Here is a 19,154-nt window from a genome sequence, read left to right on the forward strand (position 1 = left end):
ACAGGCGGCTGCTGGATGCAGCAGCGGCAGCCGCCGCTGGACGCAGCATCGCCGCTGGACGCAGCACCGCCGCTGGACGCAGCACCGCCGCTGGACGCAGCAGCAGCCGCTGGACGCAGCAGCAGCCGCTGGATGCAGCAGCAGCAGCCGCTGGACGCAGCAGCAGCCGCTGGACGCAGCAGCAGCCGCTGGACGCAGCAGCAGCCGCTGGACGCAGCAGCAGCTGGACGCAGCAGCAGCCGCTGGATGATGCAGCAGCAGCCGCTGGACGCAGCAGCCGCTGGACGCAGCAGCAGCTGGACGCAGCAGCAGCCGCTGGATGCAGCGGCAGCCGCTGGACGCAGCAGCAGCCGCTGGATGCAGCAGCAGCCGCTGGACGCAGCAGCAGCCGCTGGATGCAGCAGCCGCTGGACGCAGCAGCAGCCGCTGGATGCAGCAGCAGCAGCCGCTGGACGCAGCAGCAGCCGCTGGACGCAGCAGCAGCAGACGCTGTTGGCGGCTGGACGCAGCAGCCGCCGCTGGACGCAGCAGCCGCCGCTGGACGCAGCAGCCGCCGCTGGACGCAGCAGCCGCCGCTGGACGCAGCAGCAGCCGCTGGATGCAGCAGCAGCAGCCGCTGGACGCAGCAGCCACCGCTGGATACAGCAGCAGCCGCTGGATGCAGCAGCCGCTGGACGCAGCAGCCGCCGCTGGATGCAGCGGCAGCCGCTGGACGCAGCAGCAGCCGCTGGATGCAGCAGCAGCCGCTGGACGCAGCAGCAGCCGCTGGATGCAGCAGCAGCAGCCGCTGGACGCAGCAGCAGCCGCTGGATGCGGCGGCGGCCGCCGCTGGACGCAGCAGCAGCCGCTGGACGCAGCAGCAGCAGACGCTGTTGGCGGCTGGACGCAGCAGCCGCCGCTGGACGCAGCAGCCGCCGCTGGACGCAGCAGCCGCCGCTGGACGCAGCAGCAGCCGCTGGACGCAGCACCGCCGCTGGACGCAGCAGCAGAAGCCGCTGGACGCAGCACCGCCGCTGGACACAGCACCGCCGCTGGACGCAGCAGCAGCAGCCGCTGGACGCAGCAGCAGCCGCTGGATGCAGCAGCAGCAGCCGCTGGACGCAGCAGCAGCAGCCGCTGGACGCAGCAGCAGCCGCTGGACGCAGCAGCAGCCGCTGGATGCAGCAGCAGCAGCCGCTGGACGCAGCAGCCGCTGGACGCAGCAGCAGCTGGACGCAGCAGCAGCTGGACGCAGCAGCAGCCGCTGGATGCAGCAGCAGCAGCCGCTGGACGCAGCAGCCACCGCTGGATGCAGCAGCAGCCGCTGGACGCAGCAGCCGCTGGACGCAGCAGCAGCCGCTGGATGCAGCAGCAGCAGCCGCTGGACGCAGCAGCAGCCGCTGGATGCAGCAGCAGCAGCCGCTGGATGCAGCAGCAGCAGCCGCTGGACGCAGCAGCAGCTGCTGGACGCAGCAGCAGCCGCTGGACGCAGCAGCAGCAGACGCTGTTGGCGGCGGCAGCAGCAGCCGCTGGAGGCAGAAGCAGCGGCAGCGGTTGGACGCAGCAACAGCCGCTGGTCACAGCGATGACTGGACACAGCAGCAGCCAGTCAGAAACATACAGAAACAAACATGAAGGATAGCTGTGATCCACCTGCAGGGTTCATCACACCTCCTTTATATTTGCTGGGATTTTTTATAACTGCCAAACATTGAATATGAAGGTTAAGTCACATGACATCGATTGATGAAGATTTCAAACCTAAAAGAAGTTCTAAACTAGCTTTTTTGTCCTCCACAAGGACAGAAAGTTTGTTTTAAAAAATCGTTTTTTAAAAAGTTTTCTGACAAAAGTTGTTAAATCCAAACTTTGTAAGAAGTACAATACAAGTCGTAAAGTTTTTTTCTTTTTTTTTTACTTGCCCCCTCCCTCCTCACCGTCCCCCCGGAGACGTGCGTTGCTTTGACATTTAGCTGGACAAAGGAGAGTCACACCTGAGCTCTGGGTTAAAACTATTACAGCCCCCCTCCCAGGAATATGCTGCCCTTTGCCTCCTCTGTCTGTGGATGAAACGCAGCATGCATGTGTAACTGCTTCCATGACTGCACGTGCACACAACATGGCAGTGTCTCTGGCAGAAAACATACCACACTTCTCAGGTTGTGAGTTGTGCAATGAAGATGAAAGGTTTAGGTGGGATTTTATTTTGAAAGTCTTTAGGTGGACTAAACTTGAGGGGGTGAGAAGATGTTTTCAAAAAATCAACTAATACGCTGTGTCACTATGTTTAAAGACCAATTCCCTTGTAACACTGTATTTTTGGTGTTTTTAACAAGTTTTTGTGGCATTTTTCTGATAATGGAGGACATATTTAGAGAAAATTAAGCTTAAAATTGCGAAAACAGCACCCGTAAACAGATAACTCTCAGTTACGGCTGACAGAAAGGGGGTGTAGGGTTGTTCTGCGCACGCCAACAACTCAAAGGTATTATTCTAATGAACTCCTGCAGCTCTGCAGAAACTATGTCCTAGAAAATGACGGAGGTTTTTATTTTATTTTAGAATAATCGTAATTAAAAAAACACCGAGAACGTTTTAAAACTAAAAGAAAAGATGATTGGAGTGGGACTTAAAGATATTTGTACCAATAAAATGCAAATGCTGACAAAAAAAAACAGACGCTGTGAGAAACATTGACCAGAAAAGGGAAAATAAAATCTAATTGGAATTTCTTCAACTAACGAAGCAACTAAACCTAAACTGTGTTCTCCAGGAAAACATTGTTTATAACGACCTGGAGCACGGACGCCGCTGTTCCACCTACACACAGTAGGTGGCAGCATTTTTGTTTCTCCGCCAAAAAAAAAGGAACGAAGAAGCAGTTTGGAGAACAACACTTCAACTTTTAGAAATCACACCAGATCTACACCTCACAGTCTATACTTTAAGGTGAAGCCATATTGTCTTTATTCTAAGTTAGTCACTTTTTATACGTCCTACTCTCATGCTTGGGCTCTGTTACTCTATTGGACAGTCATGCTATACATTTCACTATGTATGTTTATGTACACGACACATAAAAGCGTCCACAAAAGCATGCCTGGCCCCTGCCTTTTCCTGTCTGAAGGAATAACTGAGCTCTCTGCCAGCGACAAACTCCAAGGAAAAACTTCCTTAGCTTCTAGCATATGTATGAGGAACATAAAACAGTTTTAAGCAAACGAGTCGCAACAATTACTCTGACTACACGTCAACTTGATTTCCCACAGCGCCTCATAGCGGGGAAATGCTAACATCCCAGTTGTCATTGACGCACATATCGCAGGAACACAAACGTCAACCTTTCTCTGTTTTGATACAGATTCCACCAAAAACTCAAACTTATGTTAAGATTTGTTTTTGTTTAGATTTCTTTCTTAATGCTTTTAAATAAAGTTGCATTGTGAAAATACAGGGTAAAATGCAACCCAAACCCACTGAGACCAACCTGTCCAGCAGGTGATCTGCAGCAACACAACCAGCCATGAGAAGAAGCTAAGAGGAGCCCAGTTTGTGTTCCTGGCCTACATTTGCTGTCAGGTTCAGCTTACCTCAACCGTTTTACATAATTTCTGAGTTATCAATTCATAAATTCAAACAATTCTGCTTCTCCAACTGTGCTTTGAAGTTCAGTGAATATCAACACCCAGATAAAAAAAAATAACAAAACTCTTTCCTGCTGCAAACGTACGTTGTTGTTTTTTTTCAGAAGACACCAAACAGCTGATGGAACTATTTGATGAAAAGTTGCTATTAATTTATCGTAAATAACTTCTGACTCGAACTGTGTCAGTTTGGGAAAGTAAACAAAACAAAAAAAAAACATCTTGAATGAAGTGCATAACAAATGTGGAGCATCAAACAGGGCGAGAGCGAGAGGTGGGAAAAGGAAAGAAAGAAAGAGTGGAAAAACAGAGGGAGGGAGACAAACAGGGGCTGCTTTGGGGCCACTCGCCATAGGGTGCATGTGAGTGTGCATGTGTTTGTCTCGGGAGGGCACAGTGGGGACGTTGGGGGGCATGGAGGAAGGGATCAGAGCTTTGGGGCCGGCTCCACAGGGAACAGAGATGATGGAGAATGGATGGAGGTTTTGGGGGAAGGGAGACGGGGTGAAAGGAAAGGATGTGGTCAGTTTGGAGTTTGAGAACTCAGCAGGGAGGGACAGCGAGGCGGGGGGGAGGGAGGGAGGGAGGAGACACTGAGTGCTGTGTGCTCACTGGAAGATGGGCGGAAAGAGGAGAAAAACAGCAAGAGGTGTGCAAAATGGAGGGAGGAGGCCCGTTCCACTTGGGGAGACAAAAAGAAGAAGAAAGAGAAGACAGGAGGAAAAATGGAAAAAGTCCCAGGTGTCAGCAGGAGGGGAGGAAAAAAGAAAAGGGGGGGGGGAGGTTCTGGGGGTCCTGGTTGTTGGCAGGGGTGCAGGAATCCAAGGGAATGGCCTGTTCTTCATTATCTAGACACCCCCCACATGTACACTTATGAAGGAGGCCCCCACACGGCCCCATGACCGCTCAATGCTGACAGACCCACAGATCCATAAAGACGTTGAACAACAAGCTTTCATGCACAAAATACAAACACAAAAACATTCCTTAAGTGTGACAGTGTGTGTGTGACCGTGTGTGTGTTTGTTGTGGGGGTCCTGACCTACTACTCTACCTAACCTTAAAATGTGTGATTGTAAAGCTACGTTCACACGACAATGCCTGTTCAAACCACCACTTCCAATGAAAAGTCTATGCACGTTTCAGGCTGCTGCGTTCAAAACCTTTACGTTCCCACACCACTACGCAAGTTTTTAAGTCTGTTTACGGGCTCTACGCGCTGTTATTGGAAGTTCAACCAGTTGAACTTTGACCAATCAGGGTCTGGGACTTGGTAGCCATGCGTGGATGGCATCTCTTTTCATTCAGGGAAGTGCCAACTATTTGAAAATTGACCATGGAGGAGAAATTTATAATAGTTATATGATGACACGTCTTTCAAATATTGAAATAAATATGTGAAAGAAAAGGTTAGAGCAAGATCTGCAAAATGTACACTCCTTTGGCATTTCGCACAAAGCCTCATCCAACTGTGAGTAAACGTGCTACTATGGGTAGCGACAGTCTAGTGCAGGGGTCGGGAACCTATGGCTCGCGAGCCATATATGGCTCTTTTGATGGTCACATGTGGCTCGCAGACAAATCTTTAATTATAGTTTTTTTTTTTCATTAGACCAGTCCTTCTCGGGCGCGATGCGATGTCAGAGGCGCGCAGTAGTAGCAGTGCTTAGAGAGAGAAATCTGCGCCAGCGCTATCAGTTACTATTATCTATTATTTCACAGAGTTTGTACCAGCTGGAAACCTGTGAATTGACGTGCCTAAAACTGCGCGCTCCCGTCTCTGAGAAAGAGCGCGCAGATGCGGGGACGGGATGTGTGAGGGAGAAAGCAGAGGGTGGGGGTGAGGGGTTGTGGGGACAGGCAGCAGGTGAATCGCGCAGGGATTGTAAAAACGTAAAACCCGCTGCCCGTCACTCACTGCAGCGTGTGAGTGTGTGTTTGGCTCCCCGTCTGCATGTGAGCAGTCTGTCTCACATCTACAGAACATTCAGACCTACGATCACGTTTAAAGTCTCAACGCCTGCATGAAGCAGAAACTCACCACGTATCAACCAGACTAGACCATCAGCAAAACTACCACGAGAAATACTCATCATTTATTAGCAACAGAATAACAATGTTATTAAAAAGAATCCACAGACTTATTTTACTTTAAAAATGTTAAAATTAAATCAAATGCACACATTCATTTGTATATTTAGTTTTAAACAAATTGTCGCGGACTGAGTTGGATGGCTGTTGGGCCGCGTTAAAAGTTCTGGAGTTCATTGAACGCGTCAAGCAGAGATCTGATTGGCCCTCAGTTCTGTCGTTCAGCCTGTTGTTAGGTAGTTTGGACCAATGGGGTTCAGCTATGGGCCGAATAAGGGAAATGGGAGGGCTGCAGCGGGAGCAGGGGAATATAAAGTTGGGAGAAGCGCTCTCGTGTCGGCGGGAGAGATTCAGGAGTTGCTGAATTAATTGAAGGGCGTTTGTTGCGGTCTGCAGTAATCGGAATAAAGAACTTTAAAAGAGGTTAAGTCTCCGTGCCTCAGTGTGGGGAAAGGACACTACATTATTGTATGGCTCTTTCGAAATTAAATTTCAAAATATGTGGCATTTATGGCTCTCTTGGCCAAAAAGGTTCCCGACCCCTGGTCTAGTGTGAACACATATGCTAAATGCGTCTACCATATGCCCTCTTGAGCGCGTGTCAAATGCCCAGAGTGTGAAGAGCATCATAAAACAACACAACAAATAGTGCCTTCACCTACACTTTGTCACCTAAATATTATTAAAAATGAAATTAAAAAATACAATATATGAGAACTGGACCGAGTGAGTGTGACGGCACCCAGCAGGTACTTCCTTTTTAGAACACCAGGGGAGGGGGGCACTTAGTCCAGTTCTCATATGCAGTCAAAGGGTCTGACGCTGCCGTCTGTCTACTTAAAGAAAGAAAAGTTACTTCTCCGCTATGCTGATGTTAAGACATTTACGCTACTTAACGTAATTGTGAGTGGAATGTTTTTTAGAGCCCCCACCCACCCACCCACCCAAACACCCCCACACACTCATCTGCCATCAACCAGGTATAGCAGTCGCTGTTTTTTCTGATGCTCCAGAACTTTTACCAGTTCTCTGGTTGATCTGAGAGATGACGAGCAAAAACCTGAACAGAACTTTGGTTCTTGATTCAAAACCCAAAGAGGTTAGTAAAAATGTTTGCAAAAAGAGTCTCACCTGGACACTCAGGTGAAGTGTGCAGCAGCTCCAGCTGTTTAAATCCTAAAACAGAGCCTGTGCTAGTTCCTTTCATGAACCTGTTTTGAGAAGCTTTGCAGTTCTTTTCTTTTAATAAAGCTGGAGTTGTGTTTTTCTTTTTGCCAGATGATTGATGCCTAAAGCCGTCCCACCTAAAGGAAACTGCAAATGTGGGGGAAAAAAAATAAAAACTAGGTCTGACAAACAGATTTGTGCAGACTCCTGTAAGAGGATAAATGTGCTCGGTTCCTTTTTGGATGCTTAAAAATTGCGCTCGTGTGGTTTCAACTGTAAACAATGAACAACAATCCAAGGATTCAGGTGGAATCCCACAGACTTGCTTTGCCACAAAGGTCACAGACTTTCAGGAACATTGGGGATTCCCCCGTGGGTCTCGTGCACATCCCACCGGTGCAACATCGTCACCTGTAATCAGTCATTTTAGTTCCACAGGTTAAAAAGTCTCTGATCTACAAGAACTGAACGCTTCCTGAAAGGTCTGAGGAACTCTGTGGACTCTTATTTTTTAAACTTCACTTTGAAATTAGCAAACTTGGTTTACCATTTACAGACAAAAGTCGCAGCCCAGTGAGCCACGACGCAAACGATTTCTCCATTATTTACAAGCGAGTTCCCTTCAGAGTAAAGCGATTCAGAAAATGCAGCCAGCAGATGCAGAGAGCTGAACTCCCATCAGCTGCAAAAGGAGATCAAAGGAGGCTTTTGTTCGACTTAAAGAACAAACCTTTGACTGTGGGATGGAGGTGCTCTGGATCTGTGAAGATCTGTGAAGAAACTAAAGTGGAGGAGGATGTCTGACTCCTGGAAACACGACTGACTGTAATGGAGATGGAAGACACAATCCACCTGAGACCTGATGAAGGTCTGCACCAAACAGTCTCACTGTTTTAACCATCAACTCTTCATCCAGTCATGGACATCAGAGCAATAACAAGAACACCATTCTGACGATGGAACAATCAGTCTTTTTTCATAAAATGCTTTATCTCATCTTTCTGTCACAGGGGGGAGATTTCACACCAGTTCAAGAAATTAAATAATCAAAATAAATCGATTTTGACGTGGAAAATGAAAGGATTTATAAAATCCAATAATGAATTTTCCCTTCTGCTTTTGGAGGCAAAATATTTCTGTTAGTTTTTAATGAAAGAACTCATAATATTGCTCCAACTATTTCAATTAAAAAAAAAGATTTTGGAATAAAAGTTTAAAAAATTGATCAATATTTTATTGACTTATGTTCAGTTGTAATGAATTTGTGAGTTTGTGAACCTAAGTGGAATTAATTCACATTTTTGTGCATTTGGTGGATTTTAAAATGTAAAAAAGCCTAACAACCAAACAAGAAAGGAGATTTTTTTTTACTAAAATGCTTTAAATTCCCACTCCAACTGCCCTTTGATGGATTTTAAAAGCGCCAAAATAAAAAAAATAAAAACAGTGTTGTTTTCTAGGACATAGTTTCAGTACAGCAGCAGGAAATTCCCCTCTGAGTTGTGACCATTGACGCCGAGCAACCCCAGGAGCAACGTGGGGTTCAGTGGTTTTCCCAAGGACGCTTTGACACATGGCCTGTCAAACCTGAGATCCTTGCATCAGAGGTTGACCGCTCTACTTCTGCGCCACAACTGTCCACACAATGCGTGAAATCCAAGAAAGAATAAAACTCATCAAGACTAACCATCCAACTTTTTTAACGATTCTTTTCCTTTTAAAGAGCGACTTCCTGTTGTTCTTCAGTTGGCTCTTTGTGTTCTGGTAATCTCACACCATTACTGAACGGTACTTCAGCTGAAAACAAACAAAGACTTGTTTCAGACCCACCAGAGAACTTTCACTCCTGCAAAAACCAGCTTGACCAAACTGTTGACCAATCGGCGCAGTGTGAAAGCGTCCTCAGATTTCAATTCACTTCTGAAAGGTTCCCCTTTGTTTCTTGGTGAATCGGATTTTGATCACTTGTTTTGACTGTTTAAACGATCAGACACAATCGTGTTTGCAAACCCTTCCACAGGTTCAGCCTCCACTGAGCCAATCACTCCTCATAAAGAACCCATCCCACAAAAGATCACAACTCCTGAAGAAGCTTCTGCATTTAAATACTTTTTATTATTTCCTTAAAAAGCATAGAATCAAAGGGATTCAACATCTGTCAACCATTTTTATGTTTCATTAAGAACATGACCAGAAGAAACTCATTCAACCTGAGGATTGCAGTAAAACGCACCCAGCCTGCAAACCTGAGATTTCCGGCAAACACTATTTATTCACAGATATGTAAATATATATTTCTATAATCCTGCTTTGTAAATATTTGGTCTAAACAAACAAACAGAGGCAGAAAACTCTTTTGCTGCAAAACACAACCCATCCTCTCTGTAATCACAGGCTCAGCACTAGGCTGAGGACTTGAGCTTCTCTCTTTTCCGTGCACACACACACACACAAACACACACACACATTTACTCTGCACACATTCACACAAAGAGAGAGGAGATGAGAGGAAGTTACATTTTTAATCGAGTGCCACTTTTTCCTGCGAGCCGAATACAAGGAGATCAGCTGGTGCCAGCGCACTCAACACTTCCTTTAGTCCTTTGGCAAACTCTTCCTTTGCACCCGAGCAATAAGTAAGTGAAAAGGAAGGAGAGTCGAAGTAGGAGGGAAGAAGAGGAGGGGGAAAAGGGGAAGAAAGGAGCGAGGAGAAGAGAGGGAAGGTCCCTGCAGAGTCTTTCTCCCTTCCTGGAGCGAGCGCTCGCCCCTGCAGCGCCGCCTGTGTAATTTCCAGTGGCAGTGAATGCAGGTATTAATAAAAGACCCATGGGGAAGAGCACACAATATAACCCTACATTTTCAGGCATTATGAAAGGACGCCCCCAGGGGTCCTCGGGCTCAAATTTCTGAGATGCAGGCATTGTAAAAAGACGCCCCCGGGGAGGACCCCGCAATAGAAATCTGCTGAATTCAAAGCATTTCCAGAGTCCTGGTGGGAGCCATTACTCCCACTGGAGGGGGGAGGTTTTATTTTATTCGTATTTTTTTACCTCTCCTCTCTCCATCCATCCTCTTTTTTTTTTTTTTTACCAAACATGTGTTGCTGACATGTTGACAGATTGCTCAGTGAGGTGTTTAGGTGCATGCACAAGGCTCGTCTGCTGAGACACAAGCTCCATCCTCCCCTCCCTGCCTCCCTCCATCCCTCCCTCTCCAGTTCCCAAGTTCCATCCCTCCCTCCGACTGCAAACCTCTCAGCGCGCCCAAAACTGCTCCCATCCATATTTCATAAAGGAGAAACTAGGCTGAAAGAGAGATAGGGATGCAAACGTGGAAAGGATGGAGAGAGTTTAGGTGAGAGGGAGTAAAGAAAGGGGGAAAGGGGAAGATAAAGAGAGACAAAGCGGGATCGGGGGAGGCGAACGGGAGGAGGAGGCGAGGATGGATAAAGAGAAATGGAGCGATGTGGAGACTGGGAGAAGTCTGCAGTGAAAAATGAACCCTGTGATGAAAAATGACTTCACAACAACCCTTCTCCGTCCCTCCCCCTGCCTCTCTGCATGTCGTACCCCCCTCCCACCACCCCTTCCACTCCCGCTCCTGCTCCCTCCCTGGAAAACCTGAGCGGCAGCCAGCTGTGTGGTTGTGTGTTTGTGCGTTCGCTGCGCACTTGTACGCATGCCAAGGGCTTAGCACAGGAATCTTCAGGCCACCCCCGGGTGCAGACACACACAGAGAGGGGGGGGGGGGGGTAGAAGAGGGGGGGAGGAAATAGGAGGCACGGGGGGGAGCACAGAGGATGAAGCCAGCAGGAAAAAAAGGGGGGAGAACCTAAAACGAAGGAAACAACTGAGAGCATCTATTTATTTTGTCAATCAACAGCAGCTACCAGACTCAAACCCGGTCAGTGTGTAGGCGGCGTGCACGTGGCAGCGTGCACCAGGCGTTGTGCGATTCTGTTTCACATTGCCCCCCCCCCTCGGCTTCTGCCTCTGTGTAGAAAGTGATCTGTGGTTTTAATAAGCGTCTCGGCCTCACAGGACTCAGCTGCTTTCCTGACGACAGACGCGGCGAGGAGTGTGCGCGTTGTGCTCCTCAACTTGTGTGTTTGTGACAGCGGGGTTGCAGCACACTGAAGACTTTAGCGGTGTCCTTTTACCCAGGGGCCCCGCAGAAACAGATGCATTCTCCTCTTCCTCTTTCTCCTCCACCTCCTCACTGCAAACCTGAAGTTTTTCCTGCATTGCTCCACCTCACCTGTCTTCCTCCCTCCCCCCCCAGGTTCCTCCTCTGCCTCCCTCCCTGGAAGCGACTCGTCTACAGCTGTATGTGCTCAATTAACACAGACCCCACAAATATACCTTCAGAAAGAAAAGAGAAAAGCTTCTTGCTCCTTCCTCCCACTCCGCTGAAGAAGCAGCTAGCCGGGTTAATGACTCGCTATTTGTCACTGACAGCGGCGGTTTCCGCCCCCCTGCCTTGACTGACAGCTCCTTCCTTCACTCGGAGCTCACCTCCTCATCCCTCCATCCTCCAGCGGTTTTTTAGTCTCTTTGGTCCTCATTCACAGCTCGCCGGAGTGTGCGAGCACTGTCGACTCCACTTGCCAGCTCTTAAGAGAAACGGGCGGCGGTGAGGATCCGTCGGCGCTTTAATCTCCGAACACTTCACATTGACCCGACCTTGGAGTGTTTCACGCGGTCAGACAGCCCGTAGGCTTTTGTGTGTCCTTCTGAGCGCGCTCATAAGGCAGAGCAGGGGAAGAGAATGTTCTCCATTTGATCCGTAGGAGGTTTTTCTCTGCTCCTCCTCTCCTCGGGGAGCCTCTGCTCCACATTCTGACTCCTACTGAGACCCATCAACACTCCCCCGACTCATTCTTTCTCAGTCTGCTTCTCTCACACATCCTGGGCAGGATACAGACCCACATGTGCCAAAAAATAGAAGATATGCGTTACACGCAACACTTGAATATCAGGTTTGCAGGAAAACTTTGACATAAACTCTTAATGTCAAAATTCTGAAGACACGTTCGTTTAAAAAGCAGATAATTCTGCTCATGTGGACAGGTGACAGATTACCTCACTTTAAGGTCTTCAGAATGAAGAGCTGAGCATTAGGGGTGCAAAAAGATATGCAGGATTACGCTCACCTGTCCCTTAGTCTTCCTGCTCTTTTTACAACAGATTTTGTCTTGAACAGAGCTGTGGATGATTCCCATAGGTGGCGATTCAATTCACGAATCAAGATCAACGATTCACAGATCGAACCCCAATTCTTACTACTCAATATCATCTTTGAATGGTTGCTATTCGTTTGTCTTTTGACTGGATGTATACAATTTAAATTAAATGCACTTAATCACCATCATTTATACATTTGTCTCGAACAGGAGAGCAAAGCATAACAGATAAAAACACGAAGATTTAAAAAAATCAACAATGTCACGTTTTTCTCTCAACTTCCTGGTTAACACTCCGCAGGAAACAAGACATAAAAGCCACTGTTGTTTTGGATCATTAAACAACACAAATTCTGACTGCCGTTCCAGTGGATCGATGACAAGAAGACAGTAAATGAAGACACAGCAACACCTCAATAAAAATGACTGGACTTTTATCTTTAGAGGAAACTGATCTGAAGATTTTCAAAATATTCCTAAATTCATATTCACCGTATTTGTATTCTATGTTTTTAATTTAATCTATTTATTATTTTAATATATTTATATATTTTTCTTTTTTCAGAACTTGTTTCGATGAACATTGACATAAATATATGTCAATTGGAAAACACTTGATAGCTTTCCTTTGAAAATGAAAACCTTCACTGACACTTTACTCTGAAGTTTTCCAGTAACAGTAGTGTTTGTATGATGATAGTTTGTTGAGAGAGGCCTGGCTGTAGCAGTGTGATACTCTTTGACTGTATAAGAGAACTGGACCGAGTGAGAGTGACATCACTCACAGAAAAAGCTTTACTTCCAGCTCGAAATTCCTATCAGTCGCCATTTTTCCACGAAACGGACATCGCCATTTGGAGCCAGACGACAGTCAGCAGTGATTGGTCCAGTCGGTCTGAGTCACAGTTTCTATGGTAACTACTGTCGCCAATCAGGAGTGGGCTACCCCTACCAATTGAAAGCGGACTTGGGAGTATCTGTCAATCAAACGTTTGTGGTGGGGGTCAGCGGGCACCACACGCTTTAACTGAGGCATCTGATTGGCCTTTTTACAACTTGAATAATATTTATTCAACAAACCATCTCTTCAGAACCCAGTGGATTCATTAATAGTCGTCATAAAAATGCTCATATTGATTAGATTTTCACTTCATGAAATTGTTGACGTCACATTTGCTGTTAAAAAAAAGTAGTAAACATGCGGTCTAAATTCCTTTGGCAATTTTGTTGATAGCGTTAAAGCCTGAAACAGGAAATATCGTAACTGATAGGGTTGCCAGATAAAATAATGCTTTCTTTAGCGACGTTCTCGTTACGTTCGAGGACTTCCTGTTCTTGACGCTGATATCTGCAGCCAGGTCCTCTTCTGCATTTTAGAGCAATAATTACATCGTCTGAAGTGTATTTTTACTAAACTATACTAGATTTACAAAAGATTGCAAATCAGCAATCTTGGACGTCGCAAATATTTGTACTGGAATTTCCCGGAGAACAAATCGGGAATATCAGAGTATTTGGATACTCGTTACAGCCAGAGTAATTCAGTAATTAAATCTGAGCAATAATACATGTTGGAATCAGAATGGCTGCATTTTAACTTCTCCTCTGCAGTCCCATCCGCACCACACAGTTCATTCTGCCAAGAGACGCTTCCCAAACGACAACCAGCTAACGCAGAGGCGCTATAAGACCCAACAACCGTGTTTTTACAAATGATCAAAACCGTTTCTCAAATCATCTGAGCGAGTTTGGAGTCATGAAAACACAGCACAACACATTGACATATTTAGTCCTCATTATACGAGATCAGGGGTATTTGTGGAAACAGTTCAACAACACTGCTGTGCAATTACACACAAACAGCCAGCTAAGCTTTCAGCCTCATGCACATTAATGTTGCATTACATTAGCCAGATGTGTGGGCTTTGTGGGTTTGTGCGTGTTTGAGTGGGTGAACACGCATTTCTGTCTCATTGATCTGCATCCATGTGTGTGTGTGTGTGTGTGTGTTTGTCCAATTTCCACTCAAATTAATGGGGCCTCTTTACAGGCCTTCTGCTGGAGTGGTACGGAATTACTTGGTGCTTCACGCTCGCACCTGGGACCCATTCTGCTCTGCGGCGGGAGCTAGCTGCTAACCCGAGCCCACTTTGCTGCGACGACGTCGTTAGCATCCCAGATACCCGCGCCTCCTCATCCTCCTCCTCCTCCTCCTGCGGAGATCTCTGCATTCGCCAGCACGGCTCTCAGAACGCCACCTGAGACTCATGAAGCACCAATACCTGAGGAGCAGCAGAGCTGAGAGGGAGGGAGCAATGCCGCCGCCGCCGCGTAAAGGCGCGGAGATTTCTCTTTTTTCTGCTCTGCTCCTGGTCATTCTTGCAGAAGAGAGGTCGGACTTGTGTGTGCCGGGATTTTGCATGTGGCAAAGACTTTATTTATTGCTGTAAACAAATATTCAAATCCCTCCACTTTTGTGTGAGTGTTAAAATGTAAACAAAAATATCTAAAATGATAGATTTCAAGACACTAAAGCAGCAGAGAACATGAATGATCTGCAGAAAATCTCAGTAAATGTTGTCTTTACTGCAAACTATTTGATCCCTGCAAAGATTTCAAAACTTGTTTTTAGACATTCAACATATTTGACCTGTTTAAAGATGTTTAACTTCTCTTTGCTTTACACTTTTCCGAGCTTTTGCCAGCAGGTTTGTCTTATTGAGAGCTAGGATGTAGAGATGAGGAAATTATTATTGAAATGAGTCAAAGTCCTTTTTCTCTTTCCTCTTGACGTTAGAAAAACTCAATTTAAGACTCAAAAAATCTCAAATTGCTCTGTAATTTCTAGTTTAATTATAAGGATGTTAATTTAAAGTTCAATGATTGTTGGCAAAGACTGGCATTCACAGTCACTGTTCTGGAAACAAAAATTTAGATTAATCTCAAGAAAAAGAGCTAGTAGGAGATTTTTTAAGGATGAATAAGATGGGCACACTTTCACTACGATGGTTTTCTCATTCTGTTCACATTTTGTTCGAAATGAGTCATTTCCACTTATTACACCAGTCTTTTGTCTTTGTTATCAAGATAACTACATATAATAACTACAATTAGGCACAAAAATTCAGTAGTAAGTAGTAAAAAATACTTATAGGGCAGTATAACATTCAATTTAAAGTAATTCTGTCTAACAGTTAGCTTCTTTAGCGGCTGTGTGGAACTCCTTATCCTTGATTTTGATATCTTATTATAAGAGTTCTTGCTAAGTAAAAATTATTTGCTTCATGAACAGATCAGTTTACTACTTCCTAGGGATTTTCTTCCTAAGATTACTGCTCGTTTCCTATTTTAGGCTGCCTCCTTGGACTCTAATGAAACTAATTTTGTTCTAGTTTTTAGTGATTTTCGAGGGAAAACACACTTTGATACCAAACCAATACTTTGATGTAGGAAAGCACGTGCTTGATTTCCTTATTTTTGGTGCGGACATGCTCAAATTTCACTCAACAGCTTCAGTTGTTTGATTTTAGTTTTTGACAAAAAAACAAAAACAAGTGACTGAACACACAGTGATGTAGGACCTCACAATGAGAAGGTGCTGGTTTGAATCCCAGCTGGGAAACCGCCGTCACATGCATGGGTTTTCTCAGGCTTCCTGCAACAGTCCAAAAACACTACAAATTGCCACTAGGTGTGAATGTGTGTGATTGTGTAGCCACCACCTTTGCCCAACAACAGCTGGGTTGGCTGCAGGAACTCCATGATCCCAAAAGGGTACCTGAAGGCGGATGGATGCAAACATTGATGGTTGTTTTAAAGTTTATCCAAAGTTGTGCAACACAATGTTGTGTTTCTGTATTTTTAAAAGCTTTGTATTCTTTCACATAAGACTGAACCGCATGTGCGTCCCATCCGCACAATGACACCAACGGAGTCCTGCCATCACATTTCCCCTCCGTTCTATCGATCCCGGGCTTCTTCTGGCCGTCGTCCAGCGTTTCTCTCTGCAGACGTTGTTGCTGCTTCAGTCACAGGCTTTATGCTTCAGGACCGCAGAAGTGAACTGGCGCTGAAACGTGCGCTGCAAAACTTTCCCGTCACACGTCTGCAGCAGCTGTGTCCGGTTAATTGATGACGTGTCACCCGAGACGCCGCTGTGCTCTGGTTTTTGGTGGTTTCACCAAGACACCGGATACAACGAGGCGAACTTACGCCCATCTTAACCACATGTGGGCTACATTAGCATGGATGAGCTTCATGATCTGATACTCCATCCAACAACTCCGTCAATATTCAGGCTGATATCTGATACAGGAATCGGATTGGTTCATCAAGGTCAAACTCTGTCATGTGTCCACAGAAAGTCATTTTTAGAAACACAGTTAACTTCATAATGTGCAGTTTTCCTTTTGACTCAGTTGGAAGTAGCTAACTGTAATCATTGTACGGTAAAACGGTTTGTTATGAGCTGCTTACGTTTTCAATCCAAGTTTCTGATAGGTGAAAAAAACGTTTTTCTCAGCCAAGAAAAAAGATTTGAACTTTCAACATGACATTTTATGTCTGATCTGCTTAACATCCGTCATCATTATGATCCAAATCTTTTTATGCGTTTCCTTGATTCAGATATTTTCAGGCTTTTTCAATGAATTTAACATGTGGAAAAACATACAATCAGCAGTAGCTAACTTCATTTTTTAGCTGTGTTGTTTATCCTTATATGAATTTATAGATTTGCACAAAGTAAAGCATTTAGTATAGTCAATTGTTCATTACACCTTTCAGCATTTCTTGGAGCATTTTTAACAAATACATTTATTTTCATGTTTAGCATTATCTTAAGCCACCTTTTAAATCAATCATTTTATAGGGATTAGCCTTTCTACCACTGTTTAGCTTTTTTTTTACAGCTATCCTATACATGTGTGATTAAAGAAAATAGGCACATTTTGGGGAAAAATTGTTTTAAAGTAAAAACTTACATAATTGAGGTGAAAAAAAATCCCTTTTTTGTTAAGTTAACAACAGCTGTTTCATGACCAAACATGCTGATGTAAAAAAAAAAACTTGGAAAGTGGATTTTGTTGAATCAAACGGACTTAGTTTGGTAGAAAATTAGACTTTTTTGCACCTAAAAATACCTGGGGCACTCTGTGCTTCTGTTTATTCCAAAAACATTTTGCAAAAATGTTTATTTTTGTAAAATTGTTGCAACTTTTTTTTAATGCTGCCAAAGCTTTCCCTGTTTCTCTGTTATTGAGTTTGACTTGTCTTTAAGCATGAAAGGTAACATATATTTAATCCTACATTCAACTAGAGGACTAAAGCACTTTGATTAAAATGTGTTTCTGCTGTTATTAACATTTTTCTAAAATGGAGGAAATTCATTAAGAAAATTAAAGTTAAAATTACATTTCTGAGTATTTCTTCATTCAAATTGTTGTGAATCAGAAGCAGATGTTTGAAAAAGTTTGTATTTGTGACGTAGAAAAAACACACTGGGCGGTCCACAAGCTCTCTGCTCAGCGTAAACAGAGAATTCTCAGCACCCGTGAGGAGAAGGGGGCGGGCTTAGTCTGCACAAACAGTCCCGCCCACAACCCAGAGGCAGATTTCTAATGAAGTATTGCTGCTCTGCAGATACTATGTCCTAGAAAACAACATACCTTTTTGGAATTGGGCTGAAAGCGGAATAATCCTTATTAAAAGGCCATATGGAACTCTTTCAAAATAGATCAAAAGATGATCGGAGTGAGTTTTTAACCAGGTAAATTGGACAAAAGTCCATGATTTTTCACCTTCAGATGAACTCTTTAGATGTAAGAAAGATGTACTTTAAACGAAACATGATCTCTCCTGGGCTTGTTTCCAGTCGGCTGAGTCTGAGTTAGATTTTGAGTTAGGAGAAGACGCGTGAAGACCAAAAGCCTCAATTTTCCAGCCACAGTCGTCGTTCCCCGCATCCGTGTGCATGTGTACTCTGTACTGCAGAGGCCTCAGTCAAAGAAAAAAAAGTTGCTCCTCCTGATGTGGCGCATCTCCATAAGCTCTCTGCTGGATCCTGCACTGCTTACTCCGCTGGGACTGGCTGTCAGGCCAGCGGGTGAATGAGAGACTGCTGAGCCAGGGGTCTTTCCATCCACATTACACGCTCTCTGAAAACACTATCTTTAGCAGTTTAAACAAAGCTCTGCACCCCCCCCCCCCACCCACCACCACCACCTCTTCATCCTTCTATCAAAAGTAAACACATCGAGTGGAAGCTGCCTCGCCGTGCGTGCGTGTGTGGGGCTTGTTAAGGGAGCGTTTGGATTAATCTGTAGGAACCAGATGCCCCCGTCGCGTTCCTTTCAGCCACTTCATTAATTACAGCAGTTCTAATAACGGCCTTTGTGAGGGTCCCTCTGGAACATATGGGTATTACTGATTCCAATAGCTATAGGTGTTCAGAAACAGTTTGGGGGGGGTTCCAAGTCACCCAGGCGATTCTGCATGATGCAACTCGAGTGTTTCATCTGAAACCTGCAGCCTCTTTAATTATTCACTCGTTAAATAGACGATTTTGACGGCTGCCTGACTGTGGTTGATTGTTTTTTTGTTTTAGTCTTTCATTCCTCACGCATTCGGACGCAAACTCACCCGCCGGGCAGTGGTTGGTCCTGTGCTCGGTGAGCTCGGCCAGACAGTCGAAGTCCTGTTGACAGTTGTCGCAGGTGAAGATGGACTCGTCGTCCAGATCTTCGTCGGGCTCGCGCTCGTCGTGCTCCTCCTGATCCCCGTCTTCGGCGGCCGTCGGCGGACCGTCTTTGGGTTCCCCCTCTCTTCCAGGAACTTCTGAGGAAAACACACATCATGAGCTTGGTGTTATGCGCTGCGTCTCCGTTTTTCACCGATTTGTGGATCGGTGAAAAAACGGAGACGCATGACCCTACACTATAGATTAATGCTGTGGCCCTTTCAGGTGAAGTGAAACCTGTGAGCTTTGCTGGAGTGTGAGAGGAGAACTGTGTCGGCCCGATTCGCTCTGCTCCATTGTGTCTCCATTTTCACACCTTATTATCACATTATAAACGCTTAAGGTCCGACACTGA

General features: G+C 45.5%; 1 protein-coding gene across 6 annotated transcripts in view; it reads right to left on the minus strand.

Moving 5' to 3' along the window:
* The window catches only part of znf423 (zinc finger protein 423), a 171,588-nt gene that overhangs the window by 114,807 nt on the left and 37,627 nt on the right, over positions 1 to 19,154 (minus strand). For 4 of the 6 annotated variants that reach the window (XM_023955979.1, XM_023955980.1, XM_023955976.1 and 1 more), the window contains one exon: positions 18,703 to 18,897. In XM_023955979.1, coding sequence (XP_023811747.1) covers positions 18,703 to 18,897 — 195 coding nt within the window. The remainder of the gene's footprint in view (positions 1 to 18,702; positions 18,898 to 19,154) is intronic. The other 2 variants (XM_023955981.1, XM_023955978.1) reach the window with 1 other exon arrangement.

This window comes from Oryzias latipes, chromosome 6, assembly GCF_002234675.1.
Source record: "Oryzias latipes chromosome 6, ASM223467v1".
Taxonomy (NCBI): domain Eukaryota; kingdom Metazoa; phylum Chordata; class Actinopteri; order Beloniformes; family Adrianichthyidae; genus Oryzias; species Oryzias latipes.